This window comes from Lethenteron reissneri, chromosome 42 (assembly GCF_015708825.2).
Source record: "Lethenteron reissneri isolate LAM-NWPU_2019-01 chromosome 42, ASM1570882v1, whole genome shotgun sequence".
Taxonomy (NCBI): Eukaryota; Metazoa; Chordata; class Hyperoartia; order Petromyzontiformes; family Petromyzontidae; genus Lethenteron; species Lethenteron reissneri.
The window spans coordinates 3,917,641-3,942,109 of record NC_083820.1 but is presented as its reverse complement, the minus strand read 5'-3'; the positions used below and the strand labels follow the sequence as shown (position 1 = coordinate 3,942,109).

The window sequence follows — 24,469 nt, the reverse complement described above, 5'->3', positions numbered from 1 at the left end:
AAGAAAACAACTAAAGAATACCAATGATTTCTAATAACCTGGAAAATAACAAAACATGCCGTTGTTTTGCGAATCACAGAAAAGCAAAAAGCACGCATAGAAAACCATAAACGTTTGCCAAACCTTTGAACATGTCTTAACAAGGCACTCATGCATATGAGTATTCAAAGATGAACACACACAAAGATAAAAACAGTGGCATTAAGGATAACCGAGAGAAGCGGTAATACTACACGGCTGCTAACAGATTACTACAGACTTCCTCTCAGGTGTGGTTCACTGCCATTAAGTGGACTATCAATCATTTAAAAATCACTGTCATCAATCACATCATCCCGTGGCTCTCACACTGGACCTGTCACAGCCAAGCCAGGGTCAGGAGGTCAGGCCATTTGTAGCACTGACATGCAAAAAAGGACCGTGTCCAAGGGCTAAATGTCATTATTACAACAACAGCCATTTATGCATTGGAAGATGACACTGCCATTAAAAATGGGAAACACTTTGGGCCAGAATCATCCAAATTCTGCCAAAAAAGTGTCGATGTCTCTGCGGACGGCAGTAGTGGTGTTTAAAAGGCTGCTGTGTTTGGGAACGTTTGTTTAATGTGAATCTTACCCTTTGTCTTCAACACTACATTTCAAAGTGCCAGTCTACATTGGTAGCCCAGGGTGAGTGGTGTAAATAACCATAGCGTGGCCAATCTGTCCGTACAATAACTCTGAATATGTAAAGAATCTGAACATGTATTTATATTGGAAAAATCCTATGAGCTATGAAGCTCTTTTTTGCACGATGGCACCGATTTCATCCAGCTCGGGGTAAATTGTGGGTAAATTGACCCGGGACCGATATTTTAAACTGCAAGCAGCTATTGAATCGAGCGCTGAAGCCACAGTGCCACCACCCGGCTGGCTGGGTCATGCGTGCATTTATGTTTACATCGCCCCCCTCTCGCAATCCAAGTCTCACCGAGCGTGTAGAATCAAATTCTTCCAGGCCCTTTTCTTCGTAATAGAAGTAGACAAATGGAATCCAAAAGAAAACGAAGAGGAGAACGAGGGAATACAGCGCTGTGAAAATAAGACACACGAACAAACAAACACACAAACCTTGTTAGGCCTTTACCACTGCTGCATCAGCACTCGTTTGCTGTTGCTGTTAGCGTGTGGGTATTTTTTTTACTCTACTACAGTCAATTGAATTTAAAACTGTGCCCACAAAAAAACACAGGGTCAGCAGTAGTTTTAGGCCAATGGGCCTAATTAGAGCCATTAGCCAACACAATACATTGAACGAAATTGCACAGCAATTTGGGCTTTTATTTGCATTATAACGTGATTGTTTCAGCTGTAGAGTAAAACACCATTCTTATCGTTATGAAATGTTAATATTTTGGTTCTTGATTGCTTCATGCAAAATGCAACGCCAGTGCCGAAGGAAACATTCGCTAATGCACAAATCCCTCTGCCAAAGTGCTCTGAGCCAGCACCAGAGACCCGGGTTTGAACCTTAACGCACCTGATACTGAAACAGGTGCTCAATTGTAGCGGCTCTCAGGATCTCAATGTGTTCACATAAGACCACACAAACAAAACAACCGTGACATTCCATTTGTGTGCTTAACTTAGCGTAGCTGAACTGTGAGGCCTTATTTGGCAAATGTGTGGTGAATGAGCCACTATAATCGAAACAGATTAGATCTCAATCTAGCGCAAGGCTTCATAAACTCCAGTCCTTAAGCCCAGAAACTATCTGCCTGTTCCTGTTTGCCAGCCGTCTCGATTCGGATGCAAAATAAGTTGTTAGAAATTTAACGTATCACATGACTGGAATTTTTTACTACGGTGGGCTGTTTAGCTTACGAGTTTGTGAAGCCATATTAAAACTGTTGAGTAAGATAGACCCTTAATTGTTGTCTGGGCCATTCCTCAGCTTGGTTATTACACACAGTGACAAGCAGCTTGAGTTGCAATCGAGAGATGACATTTTTTCAAATTATATTTCTCTATACATGGGAACAGCACTATCTAACAGAAACATATTCTCCTCGTATTATTATAAATCGTTTGGTTGGTACTCTGCGCCAAAGCGCTCAACTCAGAACGTGGAGGCGACGAGTTGCAATCCTGGTCAAGGGATGACTAAGCAAATAATTTTTCTGGGCTTTAATTGAATGAATTTTCACTTTTGCAGCAAGTGTGCAGTGGTTATCCTTTGATGATACTGGGCAACTGCCCACACGGGCGCAGAATTTCCACCACTGGGTTTGGCATCACTAAAGCATCGACGAGCACGCCCCAAAGCTCGTTTGAGCGTGCAGACCACCCTGCCCAATTTTTCTAATGAAAATATTAATCACACGCATTTTTTACTTGGTGGGTTTACCTCAAGTTGAAACGGTCCTGTATTGGGTAAACACTGTGACTTGGCACAGCTGGCAGAGCAAAAACGTTCATTATCGAGCGAATTTCTCCCGTGTGCAATGCCGGAGTGGCAGTGGCATATCCTTGGGTTATTAAACAGAAAGGGAGGCAATCGCAAGGGCACCACTTTAATTCAAGAAGCAGCATCTTCAATTTCTGGCGAAGCCATCACGTCAGAAGGTGTGACATTTCTGTGAGAGGATATACGTTTTAGCATTAATTTTGCCTGGAGGAATAGCAGAAGCGATGCCAAATTTTGAAAACCACAGAGGGGCTTGCAATTTGGCATCGGTTAATAATATTAACGCACGGTGACAGAGCGTGAAAGTTGGGCATATAAGAACGCGTCAATTGTCATGCTAATAATGCAGGTATCGAATTTGCGCGTGTAAGAATCTATTAAATAAGATTGATGAAAATGACACGTGAAGTACATCCTCATATTACATGTAGGCTAATGGAGCAAACAAATGTGTTTAGAGACAGAGAAGTTGAGATACACAAACAAGACGGTAAAAAAATATTCTTGCGACGATACACGACCCCTCAAATCTCGACAACTCGGTGAATCGCTGGGAATGCGACCCTGTACTTTTCTGGTCGGAAAAACGACGCTCTGGACATGCTCATGCGTCTCTCGGTGTGGGACTTCAACCACTGTCTCAGTGAGGCTCACCGACAAGAAATTATCACTTTTGACCAAGGTGAATTTAAGCACGGGGACATTCGATCATGAAATCGTCTATTGTAAACAAAGATCCCCCGTATAGCCTTAACAGACTGTTGGAGCAAGTGCTGTTAGCGAGCAGCACCTATGAAGGCTGGCACGGCGCATGAGGGAGGGGGGTGGCCAGCACCACGCCCGGCCGCCTTTGTCTCCATAGTGGCGATGTTTACACACGAGGTACTCATTTGAGGCTGAGTCGACCTAGGGGAGGCCCAGGACCGGTTCAGATAATCGTCACTGGTGTTGGCCGTAAGCAGGAACCGAACTCGGGTCGCCGGGTTCGTAGCGCAGTGTAGCGCTAACCGCGACACCACCACTCCCCACTATTAACAACACTTATACGTTGTCACGCATTTTACTGTTTTGTTGGTCGATGATTACCGACGACGACGACGATGATGATTATGAGAGGTGGGCTGAAATTCAAAGAACAAAAGCGGTGTTTTGTTTCCCCTTAGGCAGCAACTAGAGCTCTGGCAGAGAATTTAATGACACTCAGTAAAACAGATTATACAGTTTGATTAAAATAGTTCATCTTTCTTTGTAGCTTTAGATTTTTGCTTGCAGTGGATTCATTACAATCTGGAAAGATATTCCGAGCTATGGATTTGCCCAAAGTTTCAGAAGATCAACGTCGCAAGCGAAAAAGCCACCCCATGCAGTGCACACGGGGAAGGGGGGGGGGGAGCGTTTAGAAACATCGTCTATCCCGGTAAACAGGAGCGGAGCGCGGCAGATTGACAATCTGGGACACGTTGTGACAGGCTCGCTGTTCAATTCCTGCGGAGGGCAAGGGTTATGCTGCCATGCTACAAATACCAAGAGACGCCATCGAGGAGAAATATCATGGAAAAGGTGACTTGTGGAGCGTTGCTCCTTCAACGCCCGACTTCACAAGCCCCGATTTGTCCAGGCCGCCGCCGAAATGTGTGGCTTCGCAGCGTTAAAACAATCACTGTCCAGCCCAGATCTAGCCCGTGGTGACTACTTATACGCTACTCTCTATTCACAAAGCCGAATGAACACACGCACGTTCTCGGCGAGTTTCAAATGGCACACGTGGCCGTGTCGTGCTGAAAAAGGGCTTCATAGCTCATCCGATTCCTCAAGTCTAAACAAAGATTCTGATTCTGGATTGAGGGCCATGGGGGGACTTCTCTTCCGCTGGGATATCTTCAAAGTTAAAATAAAAATGAAGATATAAACTGCATACATATATATGCCACAAGTGCAATTATACAAAAAAAAATTTATTTGACCAAGTAAGGCCCACTGAGCTACATAGCTCTTTTTTCAGAAGTGACCTGGCCACAAATGATAACTCAACGAAGTGCCTTATTATATGGAAATTAAATATGTTTGCAAATGTGGAAGAAAAAAACCAGTGGGCCCAGACAAAAAAATCTACATTACCATGGAGAGAACATGCAAACTCCAAATATACAATAGACATCAGGATCGGGATCGAACCCACAACCCTCCTGCATACCGGCAAGGTTTTTAACATCTCGCCACGCAAGTGCCCAACCACACAGCAGCCTGACTGCACTCCCACACACAGTCCATCCAGCGCTGCCTGCCTGCTGTTTGCTTGCGCGAGGCGATCTAACACAATGCGGAAGAGGGTTGCGTGAGGAGGGATAATGAAGACCCCTGAAGGGATCTCCCCGTCCAGGCAACTTTCCCAGTGTCCCTCTCATAGCAGCAGCGTCTGGTCGAGTGGTGGCCACGACAGCTCGATCGCTCGACTCGCAAACGAGACGGTTGAGAACGTTTGAGACGCGGTCAGGGATCGTCTCAGCCCATCAAACCTCCCGGGGCCGATAAAACGAGTACCAATGTGCACAAAGTCACCAGTGGTCAGCCGATGGCTCGTGGCGGCCACCAATGGAGATCGGCGCTGCTGATAAGGCCACTTTGAGATGATGCTTTGTGCGTTTTACTAATCAGAATCTGAATATTTATTTACAATGGAGGAATCAGATTAGTTATAACGCTCTTTTTAACAGATAACCAGTAAGCGGCAGGTTAGAACGTTACAACAACAATGCATAAACGATAAGAGTGCAAAGTATGGGAAAAGTAAACAAATCACGTAATAAAATATTACAAATAAAACTAAAACTATTGTTAATCTTACCAAAGCCGACTGAGCTATTATTTTCTTTTTCAGAAGCGACCTGGCCACAAATGATAGCTCAACGAAGTGGCTTATCATGTGGAAATTTATAGCAGCAAAATAATCTAAATAATCTGAACGAAGTCGCCAACACGAGCGGTACCAAGGCCCTCACCAGCCCCATCCAAACACAGCCACATCCAAACCTCTGCGAACCACACAGTACATTTTGATTGTGTTGTGGTATGGGGTGCGGTGGCAATGTGGGGTTAGTGCAGGGGTCGACAACCAAAATAATGAGACATTTATTTCGAATTCAGTAAAAAAAACTCAATATTTCAAGAGCCGTGATGTTTGTGAATACGAGACGGTCGTCTTAAATAAATAACGTCACAAAGCGGTCCTTAAAGAGCCGCGTGTGGCTCCAGAGCTGCAGGTTGCTGACCCCCTGGGTTAGTGGATCGTGATATGCGAGACACCTTCTGGCAAGGTAGCATCTAGCCGGCCTGCAGGGGAAAGTACAGCAAGCAGGCTTCAGATCTGGGGCCAGTCACGTTTAGATACTCTGTAAATCCAATGCTTTGTATTTTGACACTTTATATTGTGATACCACATAGCATATATTTACATTTGTGGCATATGTATTTTCAATTTTTTTATCATGCAACGGTAATGTCGCGATGGCGATGTGTGTTTAACATGATGCTCTTAAACAAATTTGGCCTTATTTTACGTGAATACATTTTTACGGTGAACCAGTTTTATGACAATAAACTTATTTTCTTTTTACCCAAGTCTCAACGAGTATTACGACTGCTGCAATTCGTGCGTTTTTATACGCGCACTCCAATTTCCAGCCATGGGCAAATGTGTTTTTATTTAAAGCAAAACTGCCAAACTTTGCAATGGAAGTGTGTTACATAAACCATGTAACGTGCCATATTTTTCATCCTTGTTTAGCAACTAAAATGGCCAGGATGCAACATGAAGAGATGTGTTCCTGGTAAATCGTATGAATAGACATGCACTGACAAGTTAACATGACCTCTAGTCTATCTGTGTCTTAGGCACAACTTGAGAGAGTACTACCATACCCAAAAGGTCAAAAGGTCTCTGCTCAAACGTACGCTGGGTATTGCTCATCTCCCCTGGCGGTCCTGGGCCAGTGGTAGAAATTGAAGATTGTAAAAGTGAGGGCCAATCTCTCAATGCTTACTGCCGTTTCCGTCCCCAGAATGTAGTATTCATTTTATTGACCCTAGAGATGTGATGGGCCGAGTCTATCCATAAATGACATTTAAACTCGGAACCTTTGAGCACTTGGATAGATACATAAAAGAGCACGTGAACATAACATATGCAAGCGTTGCTTTTTCCGATTAGCATTGGATAATGATTTATTTCACGACAGGCCGAGCAATACTCCAAGCCGCCCGAAAATGTCAACAATCATTGTCCCAACGGGCAAGGAACATGCTCTAAAATTCGGGACATGTTATTTGTCAGAAAAAAGGTCAATAATCCAGTAACACTTTGCTTAGTGTGCCATGTCATTTCTGGGTGATGAACCCACATGTGATAGTTTGACAAGCAGGCGATGAAGACGATGACATGGGGCACGCGCGTAGCATTTGACACGTGCAACACGACTTTTATATATTTGAACAAGTGCTGATGTATACGTGATGGCCGGCCGCGTAGCACTGCAGTCAGGAGCCCTCTCTTGACTTACAATTGGCAAATCCACTTTGAGAGCACAACTCGGACGATCATTACAATGCGGTAAATAAATTGGGTACTAAATCGTGACTTAAAGCTTTCGTGACTGCAGGAATTCATATTCTTGGGTCTTTTGGTAAAAAAAAAAATTGGGTACCGCTTTGTGAAATGTCAACAGTGGTCTCTTCCTTTGGAAGAGACTGTTTCCCCTGCTAAGGGAATGTGTCCTTTTCATAACTTGCAAGTAAACTAAATAAGTAATATTGTAACAAAACTTTTTTTTAAACACGCTTTAATGAAATGTACCCTACTAGTAATGGAAGAACTCCACGACTCCAGGAAGTGGCCCCGAGGCTTGCCATAACGTAAGGGACCGTGGCCAATTACAGCCAACGTCAGTTGAGCGTGGACAATTAGACCCAAGCCGAAACATAACATATAAAAAATAATGTTAAAAATATATATTTTCTTATTTTTAATGATAGAATATAGTATTGTCATCAGTATAACATAAGTATACCAAATTTGCAGTTGATACCACATTGTAAAGTGGGTTAAAATTGAGTTACAAGATTTGAGGATACAACAGACAAAGTTAATAAAAAGCGTGCAAAAACTAAACAATGTTTTACTTTACCAGGCAAGGCCCACTGAGCTATACAGCTCTTCTTCAGAAGCGACCTGGGCCTTTACAAATTATAGCTCAATTCAGCGGCCTGTCATCGCGTGGAAATTTATAGCAGCCAAAATACTCTTAAGACGCACGTATCTAAGTGCGGAGGAAAAAACCGGAGGACCCGGAGAAAAATCCACGCCACCACGGGGAGAGAGAACATGCAAACTCCAAATATACAGGTATCAGGGTCGGGATCAAACTCATGTCCTCCTGTATACCAGGCGAGGTAGTTAACATCTCGCCACCGTGGCGCCCGTGTTTACAGGCGCCATGTTGACTAATAGACAGGCCTCCTGCAACACTGCTCATTTGAGCACGGAGACACTTGTGTATACGCTATGCCGAGATAACCCGACGCTTAGGTGCTATTATAAATCGATGCTCCGGTTCAAAATCAACCTAATAACAATGTAGCGACATAATTAAAACCCTGTCATATGCAGGATTAGATCGCCGTGTATTATTACCGTGGTGCAAAACCATTGTAAAATGACCCCGCAAGGTGTGAAGAAGGCAAAATTATTGCAATAATCGCAGTTGGGCCGTCTTGTGTGGGTAAAACTGCCACAATTTAGTAATTGGCACACAGGTGGATGAGCTTTATATACATTGTTCAGGGTTCTTTGAATAAAATGTTAACACTTCTGAAAGTTAGCAACAATACCACGAGAAATATGTCCCCGAGCTCTGGAAACCACCTGGAGAAGATTCCAGGCACGTGTTGACAATGATGGCCAACGAATGGGTTGTTAAAGCTATTAAGATACATTTGTTATTATGTTACAGTGTATTATCCGTTCTTTTACCATTAAAAACCAGTCACAAAAAGTGTTAACCTTTATTTGAAGCACCCTGCATACACCTGTGTGTTTTTTGCTTAAATTTCCTACAGGAATCACTGAATATTATCAGATGATCCATTTACACCTTTGAATGCCGAAATGTAATGAAATAGCAATTAAATGTAAGCGCAGCTATCTGGTACAAATCATAAATGGCATTAAACTTACATTCTTAACAGCCTAGAAGTGTGTATAATAATAAAAAAAAGACTCACATTCGTTAACAACACCACAGTATGTGGCCTTAAATAGATAGATATGGGTGACGTTTCAAGCAATGGTCCTTTAAATGAAGTACATGATGAGAAGGGCCATTTGTTATCGTTACATTTACCAAGAAACCAAAATCATACACACGCATGGAATCTGCAACGCTTGCCATAACGCGTTTATCCTCGTAAGTATTTACTTTTAATTATGAACGCATAAATAACCGCTGTGACTCATGGATCCAAAACACGTGGACATTGACAAAGAGGATGAAACAAAAGCTCAGCGGTGTGCAAAGAGGCGTGGAGAGATGCATGCTGGGAATTACACTGAGAGGCGGAAAGGAGGAACACATGGATCAGAGGAACCTAGACAAGTTTTAGACGTCGCATTGACTGTCAAGTAAGGAAGCTGGGTTTGGGCAGGACACGTAGCTCGGAGGGCCGAAGGCCAGTGGTCGAGAAAAGGGCCCGGGAAGACGTCTACCATGGAGACGGAGTGATGAAATCAGCTCTTATTCAGGTGGCTTGTGTTGGCCCAGAACAGTGAGAGATGGTGGCGGCTTGTGGAGACTACATCCGGCAGCGAGATGTTAACTACCTCGCCTGGTATGCAGGAGGTCGTAGGTTCGACCCTGACCCTGACGCCTGCTGTATATTTGGAGTTTGCATGTTCTCCCCGTGGTCGCATGGATATTTCTTCGGGTTTCTCCCTCCACATTTAGAATCAATGTGCGTTTAGAGTATTTGGCTGCTATACATTTACACGTGATAAGCCACTTCGTTGAGCTGTCATTTGTGGCCAGGTCGCTTGTGAAAAATAGCTATATAGCTCAGTGGGCCTTACCAGCTAAAATAAAAATCGGAAAAAATAATTATGGCCGATGATGATGTTGATGTTACCTTCCAAGCTGCGCAAGATGACGTGGCGAGATTACTACGTCACCGTGCAGTGTTGCACATGACAACACGTGAAGTCGTTGCCTTTGGCCAAAAAGACTTCACATTAGGTCCTGGAATTTTATCGCCAGATGTTGGGAAACCCACAGATCAATTTGGCCGTTAGTTTCGGGCAAGTCCACCAAAAGCAACAAGGGCTTTATACTGAAATTTTGTTCGCATTGGATCATCTTTATGAGAGTTATCGTGACCCCCTGCTACAGACGGACAGATGGACAGAGTTAATGAGTTCACACATTCAACCCGAGTTGAAAACGCATAAAAAAATAATGGCGATGTGCTCCACTGCGCAAGAAATACGCTATTAGAGTCGTTATTACAACAAAGTTATGGATTCCCTGGCAAACAATAAACACTGTAATCATTTCAGAAAAGTGTGAGTCACTTGAAGGAATACATTTCGTATTCTAAACCATGCCAAGTATCCCGATAGATCATACCAATGCGCACGTACAAACAACACAGTTACACCCGTGCGCGCTAATGACATTGCTGTGTAAACTATGCGTTCTATCCATTCCGAGCTGAATGATGGGAGCGTTAGATGGACGATTGAAAAGACAGATCAATATTTATATCCAACAGCAACATTATTATTATTATTTAACAGCCGATCTCAACGCTCGATCCACTCGTTTACCCGGGAAAGCATCACAGAGTCTCAAGACCCTCTTTCAGGAGGGGGTGGGATCTTTGCCGCTGCATGTAATCCCAATTGAACAATTTACGAGGTAATTTTGAAGCGTTGGGTTTAAAAATGTTTTCTTCTTTTTTTGCGATGGGAAGAACCCAGAAAAGTCGGAGGAAACCCACACAGACCATGGGGAGAACATAAAAACTGCTCTGCACGAAAGGTGCCCGAGGCAAGTATTGAACCCAGGCCCCGCTTGCTGTGAGGCAGGAGCGCTATCCACTGCGTCACCCGGGCACCAAACAAAAAAATGGAGGCGATTCGAGGGAGACCGCTTTTTGCGCAAGTCCATGCACATAAACCAACGAATGAACGTTTTATCAAACGGCAAAATTATTTCTGTAGACGGTTCTGAATCTAAAGTGCACGTGTTGATTTGATTAATTATGCCTTTTGTGCTGGGGAACACCCTCTGGCAGGCTGATATCAGGCGACATCTTCAAATTAACCTACTTAGCAAATGAAGTTTTAAGTAGAGGAATACAAAAAATCATGCACATTCCAAATGTTGTATTAAATTTGTTCTGATGCAATTCGCCATTAAGTACAACGAATAATTTACTCCGGAGGAAAGCTTATGCCGGACCAAATGCTGTGAACGGGTATCCCTAGGTGCAGAAACAAAACAACCTCTGTGCTGCATTCACCATCTCCACAACCGTGATCGCATTTCATCCCACAGTCTGCAAGTGTTGATTGGCAAGAAAAACAAATGGACACGAATGTTTTAGGGACTGACGACAAGAGGTAACGCATGCAGTCTTCCACGAATATTGAACTTCAATCAACTTCACTTATTTCATTTTAAGCCTGTTGGTTGGTCTGTGACCTAATGGCCCTGAATGCGCCGGCCTGACCTCGTCCACGTGTGAAAGCTAAGCTGGGTTAAGCCTGGACAAGTACTTGGATGGAAGACACCCAGCTGGTTTTCACCAGGTGTGGCAGGCTCAGGTTGCGAGGCGGCCAGAAGACAACGGTCACAGCAATTGATTCCCGAATCCATCTGTGTGGCGCTTCGTAAACTCTCATGTGCACTATTTTTTTCCTGGTTCTCCACTTCCTTCCCACATAAGAAATATCCACGAATGGCAGGACCCTCCTGAAAATGAGCCTTGGCACTCAATGAGGCTTTCCGGGTAAATAAAGGAAATTGTTACTATGATTGAGACTCTCAGCTGTATTATGTGGACTTGCCAATGTATCTATCGGATTCTGACCAATAGAACTCCTCGCCGGCGGCTGGAGACTGTTCGTGGCTGGGTTCGACGTCAACGCGTGGCCACGTTTCCATCAAACCGCTTTGAGCTCCGTCACGGAGAGAACTCTGGAATTGAGTCCCCGCAATTTTTCCAAAAAGCTCGCTCCCTGATGAAGCTCAGAATTCGATCAAAAACACACTGGCCACCTACAGATAACATCTTTGTAAACGTAACACAACTGGTCATGTCCTGGAAGGTTAATGATAGGAATTTTGGCATAAAACTACCATGTGGCACAAGGTTAAAGGCTGGCACCACTACTATTTACTACGATTTACTATTTTTGTTTAACCAGGTAAGGCCCAATAAGCTATACAACTCATTTTCAGAAGCGACCTGGCCACAAATGATAGTTCAACGAAGTGGACATTTATAGCAGCCAAACACTCGAAACGCACGTTTCTAAATGTGAAGGAAATAACAACGGAGAGAACATGCAAACTCCAAATATACAACCGTCAGGATCGAGATGGAACCCACGACCTCCTAAATACCAGGCGAGGGAATTAACATCTCGCCACCGCGATGTCTATGAAGGCTGGCACAACACACGAGGTGGTGCTGTGGCCAGAACTACGCCCCGTCACTACTCCCAGTGCCACGTACCGCACCAGGCACATTGCTCGTTTAAGGCCAAGATGACCTAGGAGAAGTTCAAATACCAACGGCCGCAATGTCTTGCACGGACATGAATCGAAGCCAGATTGGCGTGCAACAACCATGCTGTCGGTCCCACACAACAAACATGAGCGCACGCAAGCACGCGCTCACGAACCCACACACATAACACATATCTTCGGTGCACATTTGAATTTCCTCGCTACGTTTAACAAGATGACACGCTCAATAATTTCTTGATGCGCGAACGCATTTTCCGGCATGAGAGGCAAACGCAGCGCGCAGAATCGCGCTGGCAAAAAATAAAAAAAAGACGTCCACATCACAGAATCCAAAGCAGCCTTGGCCTGCTCGTAGACACGCAAGCTCGTTTGCCAGACGGTTACAGCGCTGCTGCTTTGCGAGCGTGGCGTCTTCTTCATTCCCACCGAAGATTATCGCTGTTTACTCCTCACATCTCTTTAGCCATCTGGTACGGAATTATTGTTGGATTGAGATCTCTCTCATTTGCCCGTTTTCAGGGCATCAATGTTGCATGTGTGTGTCATTGTCTTTGTTGCGTCTTTGTTTTTCTCTGCACCGCATCCCAAGAAACTATGTTCCAAGTCGTGCAGTTGCCAGCTTTTTAAAGACGGCTGCGTTGAATTTCCAAGTAAAAGTTTCTCCACGACTGAACAAGCTTGAGAAGATTTTGGTCTCCCCCCCCCCATTCCTATGCCAGACCGAAGCAATTCCATGAGACTATAATTCTTGACTTCAACACAATAGTACTGCTCTTTTTCTCGAATCGCATTGACCCTTATTATTCACATACAGTGGATGTTTTAAAGACAGTTGCCGAGCACAGGCAGAAAATGGAACCGATCTCTTTGTTTACATTGGCAAGGATTGTAAAGAGTTAACGAAATGCCGATTGGGGGCGCGACTCAGTCAATCACCCCACCAGAGACTGACTCCGACCATAGGAATGTGGAATTTCAATCCTTGGCTCAGTCCATGAATGAAACAACAATGTCCGTTTGAGCAAGCAGACACATTGACTCGATTAGTGAGAGCTTTTCAACCACATTTTCTGGATTGTGGATCACAATGGACACGAGAATGAACAGACCCCATAGAAGAAGCGTTATTGTAAAAACGTAAATGTGGTTGTGGATTGCATTATAAACTACATGATCGGCTGCAGCCAGACCAGTCCGAGTAGCTAAACAGAATTTGCAAGATCTAACACAAACTATCCTAACCTCTGGATCCCTCGAGCAATGCTTGCGTCTCCACACGGGTTGCAAAACCTGGGATATAGCAAAGCATGTGTCTGCTGCAAGCGTGTGTATAAGTGTAGTGATTGTCCCACACGAACCCTGGGACAGAGTAATCAAGAAGGCGAGAGCAAACACTCCACGCTCTGAATGGTTAGGGCACGGCAGAGGTCGCAAACGGGTTTTGATTCCTTACCCGTACCCGGCCGCACCAGGGTCGCAAACGGCCGGGTACGGGTAACCGGGTATCGGGTAGGGTACGGGTATCGGGTAAGGTACGGGTATCGGGTAGGGTACGGGTATTGGGTAAGGTACGGGTATCGGGTAAGGTACGGGTATCGGGTACCCGATTGCGACCTCTGGGGCACGGGGAGCAAGAGGAATGGCCGGAACATAAAAAAACTTGAAAAGAGCTGGAGGGTTGTGTGAGCGTCAGGTGGGACGGTGAGGCCAGGTGAGGGTAAGAGAGGATGAACCATTGGTGGAGATGGAGTGCGACTAGGGGCGGAGCCAGGAAGAGGTTAAAAGAGGAAGCGGGAGGCGGAGTTCGGGGCATTGCAGGAGCGAGCGAGGATGAAGGTGTGGACCCGTGCCGTGAAATAAAGACCTTGCCTTGTGGATCAAGAAAAGGGCCCGAGTCTTTGTTCACTTGTATACGGACATATTACAATAACAATTGAGATAAATTTCGATTTAAAGCTTTCGTGACTGCAGGGATTCATCTTGTTGGTTCTTTCGGTAAAGGACGGCTGCTTGCGTTGTGGCCGAAACGTCGTGAGAATTATTTTATTATGTTTTATTTTTATTATTTTATTACTTCCCTTCTATCTGACTTTACCGAAAGAACCAAGAAATTGAGATAAAGCGTGAAACCGGAAAAAACTACACTCCCATTGCCTCACCACGAAGATCCTTGCTTTTGTAGCTATAACATTTGATGGATATTTGCAGTTAAATTTAAGTACCCGGCTCACTGTCATTAAAAAAGTTAAAATAGGCTACCAAATGGGAAGATTTTACAAGTCAGTGGATTAAAGTGGGAAACAACAACAAACTTTCCTGGACGGAAATTCTGTAGAATGTCCTTATGCTTGTTGATTTTATTAATTACAAACGTAACGCAGCGTTGCGCATTACACAAGCCAATACTCACTGTACACATCTGCCGTTGTGGCATTACAATTATAGGCTCAAAGCGCAAATTGTTATTTTCTTACTTTTCCTTCAATTGACATTACGGATGTGACAACCTACCAGTTCGTCGATTAAATATATATTCTTCTACTCACGGTGAATACACTGAATCCCAAATGCAATCCACAATCAATTATTCTGAATTCACATATTTTATATGACCGCCGACTCTGTTGATAAGTGTTAAACCACTCCGGATTCTTGAAGAATCAAGACCCGAATCAAGATGAAGATGGAACATTCCCATTACATTCAGTGGATGGAAATGTACCTGTAATAGGGCCGTTATGAAACCAATTCGTCCTGCAGCTCATGTCCACTGCCACTTCTCCCTCGGCGAAAACAGCGTACCCTGGCACATTTCACCACCATTCCATAGTAACGCAGGCCAGAAATACAGCAACCTGGCCGCCACGATGGCGAGATGTTAGCTACCTAACCTGGTATGCAGGAGGTCTGGGGTTTGATCCCGACCCTGACACTTGCTGTATATTTGGGGTTTGCAAGTATCTTTCCCCGTGGTCACGTGGATTTTTCTCCGGGTCCTCGAGTTTTACCCCCCACATTAAGAAACAATGTACGTTTAGAGTATTTAGCTTCGAGAAATGTCCACGTTAAAAGTCACTTCATTGAGCTATCATTTGTGCCAGGTCATTTCTGAAAAAGAGCCATATAGCTCAGAGGGTCTTACCTGGTAAAATATTTTTTTTGTTAAACAGTTAGTTAGTTAACCTCGGCACGGGGTTGGCAGATCGCATCGATCTCATCTGTTGTGCAAGTCACCCACCAGCAACCTGCAAGACAGCGTAGCCGGCATACCTGTACGGCAGTACAGCAAGTAGGCTGTTGACCTGTTGTACTGAATTGCGGTGGCATTTAGGTAAAAGGTGCAGCCCTGCAATCAGCTTGCCCACACGACTGCTGGCGGAAGGAACTCTCTACAAGGGGGAGCGCGCTCTGGAGAATTCCTCTCGACGGAGGTTTTCCATTCGATTGCACGCTGACCAGATTTTCTTCTTAGAAGGAGTACCACCGACATGTTATTCCACTGCACGAGACCTTCTCTGCTGTGTTGTACCCATCCATATTGCTGGTGCATAGAGGGGAGGAGGGGTTTCAAAAAAATCTTATCTTATCTAGGATTTTATATAGTGCTTTCGTCGAATTATAAATGGTACATTAGTATTGGCTGATGGGGAAAGTGGACGGGGTTTGTGTGTTCGGGAAGGGAAGGGATGGCAAGGAAGGGTGATAATAGAGAAAGGGAGGAGCGAGGTTAGGGAGCGGAAGAGGGAAGATGGTTAAGGTTTTAAGGACAAAAACAGGAAGCAGTAGAGGGATACACGACACTTGCTGGATTGAAAGTCGCATGTGCTGAGAATTTTAGCGCGGCAGTGTCCCGTTGGCATCTAGACTCTTGATCAATTATAATTGTGTTATACTGCGCGTACTGTACTTGCGGTGTGGAGACTGAGCCGAGTGATCTTTCCCTGGGCACTCGGCGCTTTCCCTCCCCCTCGTCAAAAAGGCCCCATCGCAACAAATCATACGTCACCAGAAACATCGCGAGCAGCCGGGAGCACTGCTCACGTACAAAATGCTCTCGTCCAATGTCTCCGCTGACCCTGTGTCGACACAAGAGTCAAATTCAAACGAGCGCTATACTTACGTCCACGTTCGCACAACGCCGATGCCAAAGGTCGCGTGAATACGAGTGCATGGATACGACATTGTGCCACTACGCCGATAAAAAAATCTCCTCTGCCTTTGCCGCTATCGCCTCCCGCACTCAAAGCACAAGGAGGGCTTCGTCTTAGCACGGCACGGGCAGACTGGGTGGGCATAACGGAGAGAACCACCGGTGAAATCTGTCTATTTTTTTTTCTTCCGGCAAAGCGCATACATTAGTGGACGACTTACCGGCGCTCGCCGGTCGGCCGACCCACAATGTTGAGGGCGGCAATTGGGCTCGCTCCAGAAATGAACGGCATTTGGTTCGGAGGGAACATTTCTGCACTCCTCGCAGAAGGATTTTCGAACCTCAACCCACGGGGGCCATGGCTCGAAGCTGCCGAGCCTGCTAATTGGACCGACACACGGGAGCTGGTATCTATCTGCGTGCACGCTTGGTAAATGGAATGACATGGAGAGAAAAAAAATTATGTTCATCGCGTCCACGCAACGTCTTGCTCCCATCATCAAAATATCGCACTCCGACCAGGTGTCCGTAATCGCGAATTATTTTCCCCCAATTTGGCTACGCAATCAGATTACAGGTACTTGGCACATTCCAGCCAATAATGCTGTGCGATTCACTTTCATTTTACTATTTCACAAAGTGATTACGAAACAATTACGAGGAAGGAAATTGCTGTGTTGGTAGCTCCGAGGACAGCAGTGGCACATGCATCGAGACCGTGAGAGAAATGCTGATATATTTACAAGATTAAACTGAAAAATACAGCAACCGAGAGTTAACGTTATTCGTAACGAAGCGATAACGTTACCTAACTCTCCAAATACGAAACGCAAAATAGTGATGACTAATCCGAGACTGATTACATTTTTTGTTCGCGTATCCTGCACACGTATTTGGAAACTGACGCAGTTGTGAAGCTTGCCAGGGCTGCTTGAATGTGCCGAGCTGCAAAGGAGTTCCCTCTGGGCGAAACCTTCTGCGAGCTGCTAATGCCATCTTCAATCAAGCACTTAATGTCCTTATTAAACCAGCTGAAGGCCCATTCATATACATGCGTTTCCACTGCACAGGAGATCTCGGTACCACAGGTTTGCAGGGACCGGTTGTTATTTTGTAAAAGTATGTATGTAGAACTTCTTTCGTACCGTACGTACGTGGCCAACCGTTCAAGTAAGCGGAGGGTAAGGTGGCGTTAGCCATGATGACCTCTTGACTCTGATCTTGTCAAAAAATGGCACGTGCTAAATTTACCGTCGCTGCACGAGATGATGGGTTGAACAAAAAAATACGGACAAAGCTAACCTTCACAACCATTATATTTATTTGATGTTTGGCTTGAGCAGCAACCAAATTAAATGCAAAGATTAAAAATGTGATACTATTTAACTCACGTTGAGAAAATGTAGCAGAAGACAACCAAAAATGCCAAGCCAATAAAAGTCCCAGCTTATGCTCTACCATCCACAGTCACGTGTTCTTGTAAACCAATCAGATCCACCATCATGGGGCAAAGCCAACTTGCCGTGAGATACGATAAGATTTGAATGGTCCAGAAATCCATATGTGATCACGCGTGCCGATACATGATCCGCACTTAGAGCTGACAATTTAATCTCACCTAAAATAAATATAACAGGAAAGTCTGCCCACTTTCCACCAAGAGACTTAGCACACGACTCTATGCACACCAATTACACCGCGAGCAAATACATCGCGAACATTTCCACTTGTAAATATGCTTTGCTTAATAGCGTCCTTGAGATCGGATGTTATTGCTGCATTTCATATTCATACTCGGCAAACATTGTGCCTGCCCCTTTGTGTAAATACGCGTCTTTAATAATGTTTAATGAGATGCACTGCACCCTATATTTGCCTGTTTTTGCACTGTCACCTGTTTCCCTGGTAATCAGCCATTAACGGCGCAGTTTAGTGCCGCATTCATTATGCATGCAGCCAGGATCAATATTGAAACCGAGCGATTAATAATTTCTGCAGCATCTTTTTTAAGTGTACGCCCCCGACAGTTCTCACGGTGGCTTCATCGCGTTATATATTAGCCTCTAACGAGCACCAAAAACTTTTCCCGCGGCCCATTAATAACGGCAACAAAACAAACAGAAGAGGGAGGTGGTGGGGGGGTGGTGTGCAGATAGATATTCACCAAACTTTCCGCCCCCACACTCTCTAAATAATGCATGTGCACGCTCTCTGGGCGGTCTGTGAGCCAGAAAAGAGCATCACGCACTGTGTGTGTGTGTGTATGTTGAACTGTGTGTGGAATTTCTTTCGCACCGTACGTAGCCAACCGCGGCTAATCTGAGCAGTGGGGGAAGGACAAACTAAACACAAAAAGCATTTCTAAAGAAATGAATTTTCAATCCAGATTGTTTAAAATTTGCACAGCTCCCAGTGGCTTACTAATATCAGAAGAGCGTTCCAGACGGCCTCATGAGCGCATCTGAAAGCGCGCGACCGCCTTTGCTCGATGGCTTGCCAAAAGCCGTTGCTGCGAGGATAACCGGAGTTCACGTGAAGGTTTATGCTCCTTGATAAGATCAACAAGGTATTGTGGTTCAATTGTAACAAGCACTTTGTGTGTAATGAGTGTGATCTCACAATGTATTCGTTCGGCAACCGTTACATGCCCGATCCGAGCACTTTGAGGCCTCCGCTAGTTGGGGTTCTGCATCAGTGTGTGGATCGATGGCTAGGAGGGATTGTTAGTCGTGGTGGAACGATTCACCACAACCCACCACGTGTCACCACAACCCACCACCTGCCCCCTCCCCAAGGCAGTCGATGAAATTGTCGCGTATCAGGGCCCATCGTTTGAGTTATTTGCGCGTTAACATTGTGCCACGTGTTTCTCCCCGTTGTGCTATCGGCGTTAGCCACGAGACAGGGAGCCGTGTTGGAGAATGACCCGTGGCAGTGGATATCGCAGAGTTGCTGCCGAGTCTCCCATCAAGTGCCAGGCTCTTACCGAAAGAACCAAGAATATGAATCCCTGCAGTCACGAAAGCTTTAAATCGGAGTAATATTTATCGCTTTACCGTCTAACCCATTTTTTTCTCGCACATAGAATTTAGCTAAATCAAGTGGAATCCCAAATTTTATTTGATGACCATCAATGCATTATACTTGAGAACCCAGTTTAATCAGAGGTGGCTACCCACATTCAAACCCAGGATGTTGGTTTATTCCAGGATGTTTCTGTTACGCGTCATCGCTTTGGGATGTTCTGTGTTCATATTTTGTTTGTTGCGGTTGCACCCGACTCAAGAGCCGCATGGCTCACAGGGCTATACCTAATAAATGAAACTTGAAACTTGAAACCCAGGATGTCTGCAGTTGCCAGCTCAGCACTCTGACCTCTAAGCCAGTGGGCTACCTGTGAATGTCTCTTCATTCTTTGTTACATTTCAGCGAACGCAGCGCCCAATCGTAGCTGGACCAGTCACGTCAACGCATTGCACGCAACGTGTATACATATGAATCGTAAAACATCAAGAGATTACCTACATTCAGAGATGTTGGGGCACTGCAAGAGCAGAGCTTGGATGCCTGGAGTCGACAGTGCAGCAGGTGTGTGATCTGGCAAGAGGAAGGAGGCATAGATGCCAATGACCCCTCACCCATCACTCACTGGCCTTCCAATCCAATGTAGCCTTCATAGCTGCTCGCTAACAGCACTTGCCCCAGCAGCCTGTTAAGATTATACGGGGGATCTTTGTCTTTGCACAGACAGGAACGGAGATGGTGATTCCTGTTCACCCTATGGGGGGGGGGGGGGGGGGGTTGGGAAATTGGTGTCCTTAGGTTAAATCATAGCAGCATGTTTTGGAAGGATAGCTGGATGCAATGACGCATTAATTCAAACACACACCGGCTAAATTAGTTTATTTACAACAGGTGTTCATAAAACGAGGCATCTGCTGTGTGACTAGGTTGAGGCAGGGCATGATTGCAGTGCCACTCTTCCCAGTATGACGAAGAGGAATTGCAGCGATGTTCTATGTTAATGTTACAAAGTTTGTCTCTACGTTTAGAGGAAGGCCGATTATGTTCGCATGAAGGAAGACTGATTTTGGTTGTGCGTGTGTTCCAGATTTATGATGGTGTCTTTATCGGTTTAGTTAAGTAGAGGATGTGATTAAGTTGATAGAACAGCAGAGCATGTAGTTAAAACTATAAACTATTTTTTATTTTATTTTAGCAGGTAAGGCCCCCTGAGATTTCCAGCTATTTTTCAGAAGTGACCTGGCCACAAATAATAGCCCAATGAAGTCGCTTTTAGTGTGGACCGTTTATTGGAGCCAAGTACTATGAACGCATGTTTCTAAATGTGGATACAAAAACTGGAGAACCCGGATAAGAATCCACGTGACTACAGGGAGAACATGCAAACGCCAAATATACAGCAGGCGCCAAGGGCCAGGATCGAACCTACGACCTCCTGTATACCAGGCGAGGGAGTTAACATCTCGCCACTGTGCTCAGATTACAAGTTTGAATACTGGCCATGTTTGAGGTCAGTCAATGATGGGTGTTCTACAGAGATACAAACCTCTGCCATGGGAATGTCGAACAACCATCTTGGAATATTCAGAGATTCCAAACTAATCGATGGTAATTTAGGTACAGGGACACGACTGAACACTGACTTTTTTTTTGCTGTAGCTTGCTCAATTTTTGTTATTTTAATTTTGTCTCTGACCATATGGCTTTTAGCTTCCAGGAAGTATCCCCCGATGGCGGCATCTGTTTGGCATGCGGCGTTTCGTTGTCCTGTGCTGGTATTGCCGAGCCCAGTTCCACTGCAGAGCCCCGGTCTGTCGTTAAAACCCCCCCACCGACAGGAGAGGAAACGCGAACTTCTACATTCGCGAACAACCCCTAATTTTGAGATACAACCCGCATTTTGTTTCAGGCAGAGGGTCAAAAGGTCACCGCGTCCGATACTTAGTTTTCTTCCAAGAGATCCCTCAGCTGTTGCACAGTCGAAACCCGACTCTCCGAGATCTCCGCCTGCGGCTTCCTACCATGTAGCTTCAGGTTGTCAGGGTCGAGATCGAACCCACGACCTCCTGTACCTACATACCTGGCGAGGTAGTTAACATCTAGCAACTGCGGTCAAATTACAAACTCAAAGGCTGGCCACTTGGCCTCTGACATCAGTATCCCTAACGTTCTCTACTCCACACGTGTTCCATACGTTGTAACCTCCTCTTACATTTGCAGTGCTTTCCTGGCACGTTTAATTCTCATCTTATCTAGATTTATATATCAACTTACCCCAAGGGGCTTTCCAGCAATTATAAAAATGGTGCATACGATGAACGTGGTTGAGATAAGGAATGGGGTTATTAAAAGTGAAGTAACGGTGAAAGTTTGGAGAACAGGCGGGAGAGTTTAAGGAGGGGCTGGGGTAGTGATAGGGGTTGGGGTAGTGATGGGGGTAGGGGTAGTGATAGGGGTAGTGATAAACGTTGGGGTAGTGATGGGGGTAGGGGTAGTGATAGGGGTTGGGGTAGTGATAGGGGTAGTGATAGGGGTTGGGGTAGTGATAGGGGTAGTGATAGGGATTGGGGTAGTGATGGGGGTAGGGGTAGTGATGGGGGTTGGGGTAGTGATGGGGGTTGGGGTAGTGATGGGGGTTGGGGTAGTGATGGGGGTTGGGGTAGCGATAGGGGTTGGAGTAGTGATAGGGGTTGGGGTAGTGATGGGGGTTGGGGTAGTGATAGGGCTTGGGGTAGTGATAGGGCTTGGGGTAGTGATAGGGGTAGTGATAGGGCATGGGGTAGTGATAAGGGTAGTGATAGGGGTAGTGATAGGGCTTGGGGTAGTGATAGGGGTAGTGATAGTGGTTGGGGTAGTGATAGGGGTAGTGATAGGGCTTGGGGTAGTGATAGGGGTAGGGGCAGTGATAGGGGTAGGGGCAGTGATAGGGGTTGGGGTAGTGATAGGGCTTGGGGTAGTGATAGGGCTTGGGGCAGTGATAGGGCTTGGGGCAGTGATAGGGCTTGGGGTAGCGTATGTTGATATACTTTCGCACTGTGCATAGCCAACCGTCCTACTCGGAGGTGTGCAATGGGCCAGGGAGACTAGATGGGGGTTGCTTTAAGGGAGAGACGGAAGCAGGTGACAGTGAAGATGATTGTGTGACGTGCAGTGGGAGTTTGTTGCAGTGAAGGAGAGTAAGCAGGAGACAGGAATGGCAGAGCGAGACTGGGCATAGAGGGAGGCACACAGAGAGGGACAGTAGAAATTGGGTAGAGGTAGAGGATGGGGGATGAGACAGAGTTAGAGATGAGAGAAGCAAGTCTGGGTGGGGCAAGATCGTGTAGGGATTTAAAGACGATAGTGACAAATGTATACAGATAGCGAAAGTAGACACTGAGTTGATTACCCAATCCTGCCATGAAACAGTGAAGTGCTTTTAAAAAAATGCGGTGAATATCAAGGTACTGAAAATAATTATAGTAAAGATTTTTTTTTTATAGAAAATGGCATCAAAGCAATATTGTATATAAGAAAAAAAGGAAGAATTGAGAAGACCTGTGAAAACAAGCAATTTGTTGGATTTCAGACAGAATTGAAAAAGTTAATGCCCAAGAAATTGCAGCAAGGAAGTGCCGAATTTTTTCCCCAGTATGGGTTCCTGGTTTCCACGGCAACCCCTCTCCCTCGGGGCAGAGCTGACCGCGCCGGGCGGCAGCGAATCTGCCGCTCGGTGCCGAGCCTCCTCGAGTTCCAGCCTAGCGGTCACCCCGGTTAATTCTGCGGGTGCATTAACATAACACGCACATTTAGATTTAAAGCTTTCATTCAGACTCTGTCTTCTCGACAGACCTGTTCTCCACCTGAGGACGGCTGCTTGCGTTGTGGCCGAAACGTCGTGAGAATTATTTTATTATGTTTTATTTTTATTATTTTATTATTTCCATTCTACGTTACTTTACCGAAAGAACCAAGAAGATAACACGCGCACTTACGTGGCGTCCGCTTCACCGTGGATGCATCGTGATTGTCCTCATTTGCCAAAATTTGACACATCACTCTCACCCCCTCCCCGGACTGGCAGACTCGTAACGTTCACGCGCAGGCCGGAACACGTGACTCACAATTATAAGGCTGCGAGGTTTCAGTACAATCGGGGATCTAATCAGCTCACCGTTCCTGGGGGGGGGGGTTCGGAAAAAAACGGTAGTCGTCCTAACCAGAGACACCAACGCCTCGGGAAATGTGGATTTATCGCCGACGACCAACAGAATAAGCGAATCCCCAAGCACACATCTGAGTGTGCGGACAATAACGTACTTTGCCTTTATTATTTTGTACAAATGGTGAATTTGGCAAGAGAGAAAGAGAGATGGGGGCAGACGTCACACACAGCCCAAACTGTGCCGACTGCCATCACCATCACATGCTGCGTGCAAGAGGGGGGTGGGTGGTAGGCCCATTTCTTTTGTAGCCCAAGGCCAGCCCAGAAGCTATGTGAGTTATAGCGCATGGAGACGCACTATTGCGCGGAAATCCGATTGAAGTGATGCGTTCAAACGATAACCGACAGCACATATCGTCGGCACAAGGGTTCACAAGCTTCAGATTGTGATTTCAACAAATATTGGTATTGGACAGCGCTCAAAAGACATCATGATGTTCCAGTTGACTTCAGGCGGGAATACAATTTAAGGGTGTTCCAGCTATTTTTTTAAAGAAGGTATTCACAATTAAACCTGCCACGGACGACGTAACGTACGACAGCCTGCTCATATGAAATTCAAACCACGTTTAAAAAGGGATAAAAAAATATTTTGCATAATATGTTTAATTTCATACGGCATCGTTCGTACCAGTTGCATTTCACAATCGCTGAAGAACCAGAGGCAAGCTGGAAGGTGGCCTGTTGGTGAGTCAGCTCCAACAATTAGCCAAGTTCTGCTGTCCTCTATATGTTAAGATGTTTTCATCCAAACGATGAGTGCGTATACACGTGGGAGGAGACCAGAGCATCCCTAGAAAAACCCACGAGCGTATAAGGGAGCAACACTCGAATCCATACAGA

The 24,469-nt window shown here is 45.4% G+C and overlaps 1 protein-coding gene across 1 annotated transcript in view; it reads right to left on the bottom strand.

Moving 5' to 3' along the window:
• Positions 1 to 24,469, bottom strand: part of LMBRD1 (LMBR1 domain containing 1) — a 358,364-nt gene that overhangs the window by 271,122 nt on the left and 62,773 nt on the right. The window contains exon 4 of the mRNA XM_061568975.1: positions 973 to 1,073. Coding sequence (XP_061424959.1) covers positions 973 to 1,073 — 101 coding nt within the window. The remainder of the gene's footprint in view (positions 1 to 972; positions 1,074 to 24,469) is intronic.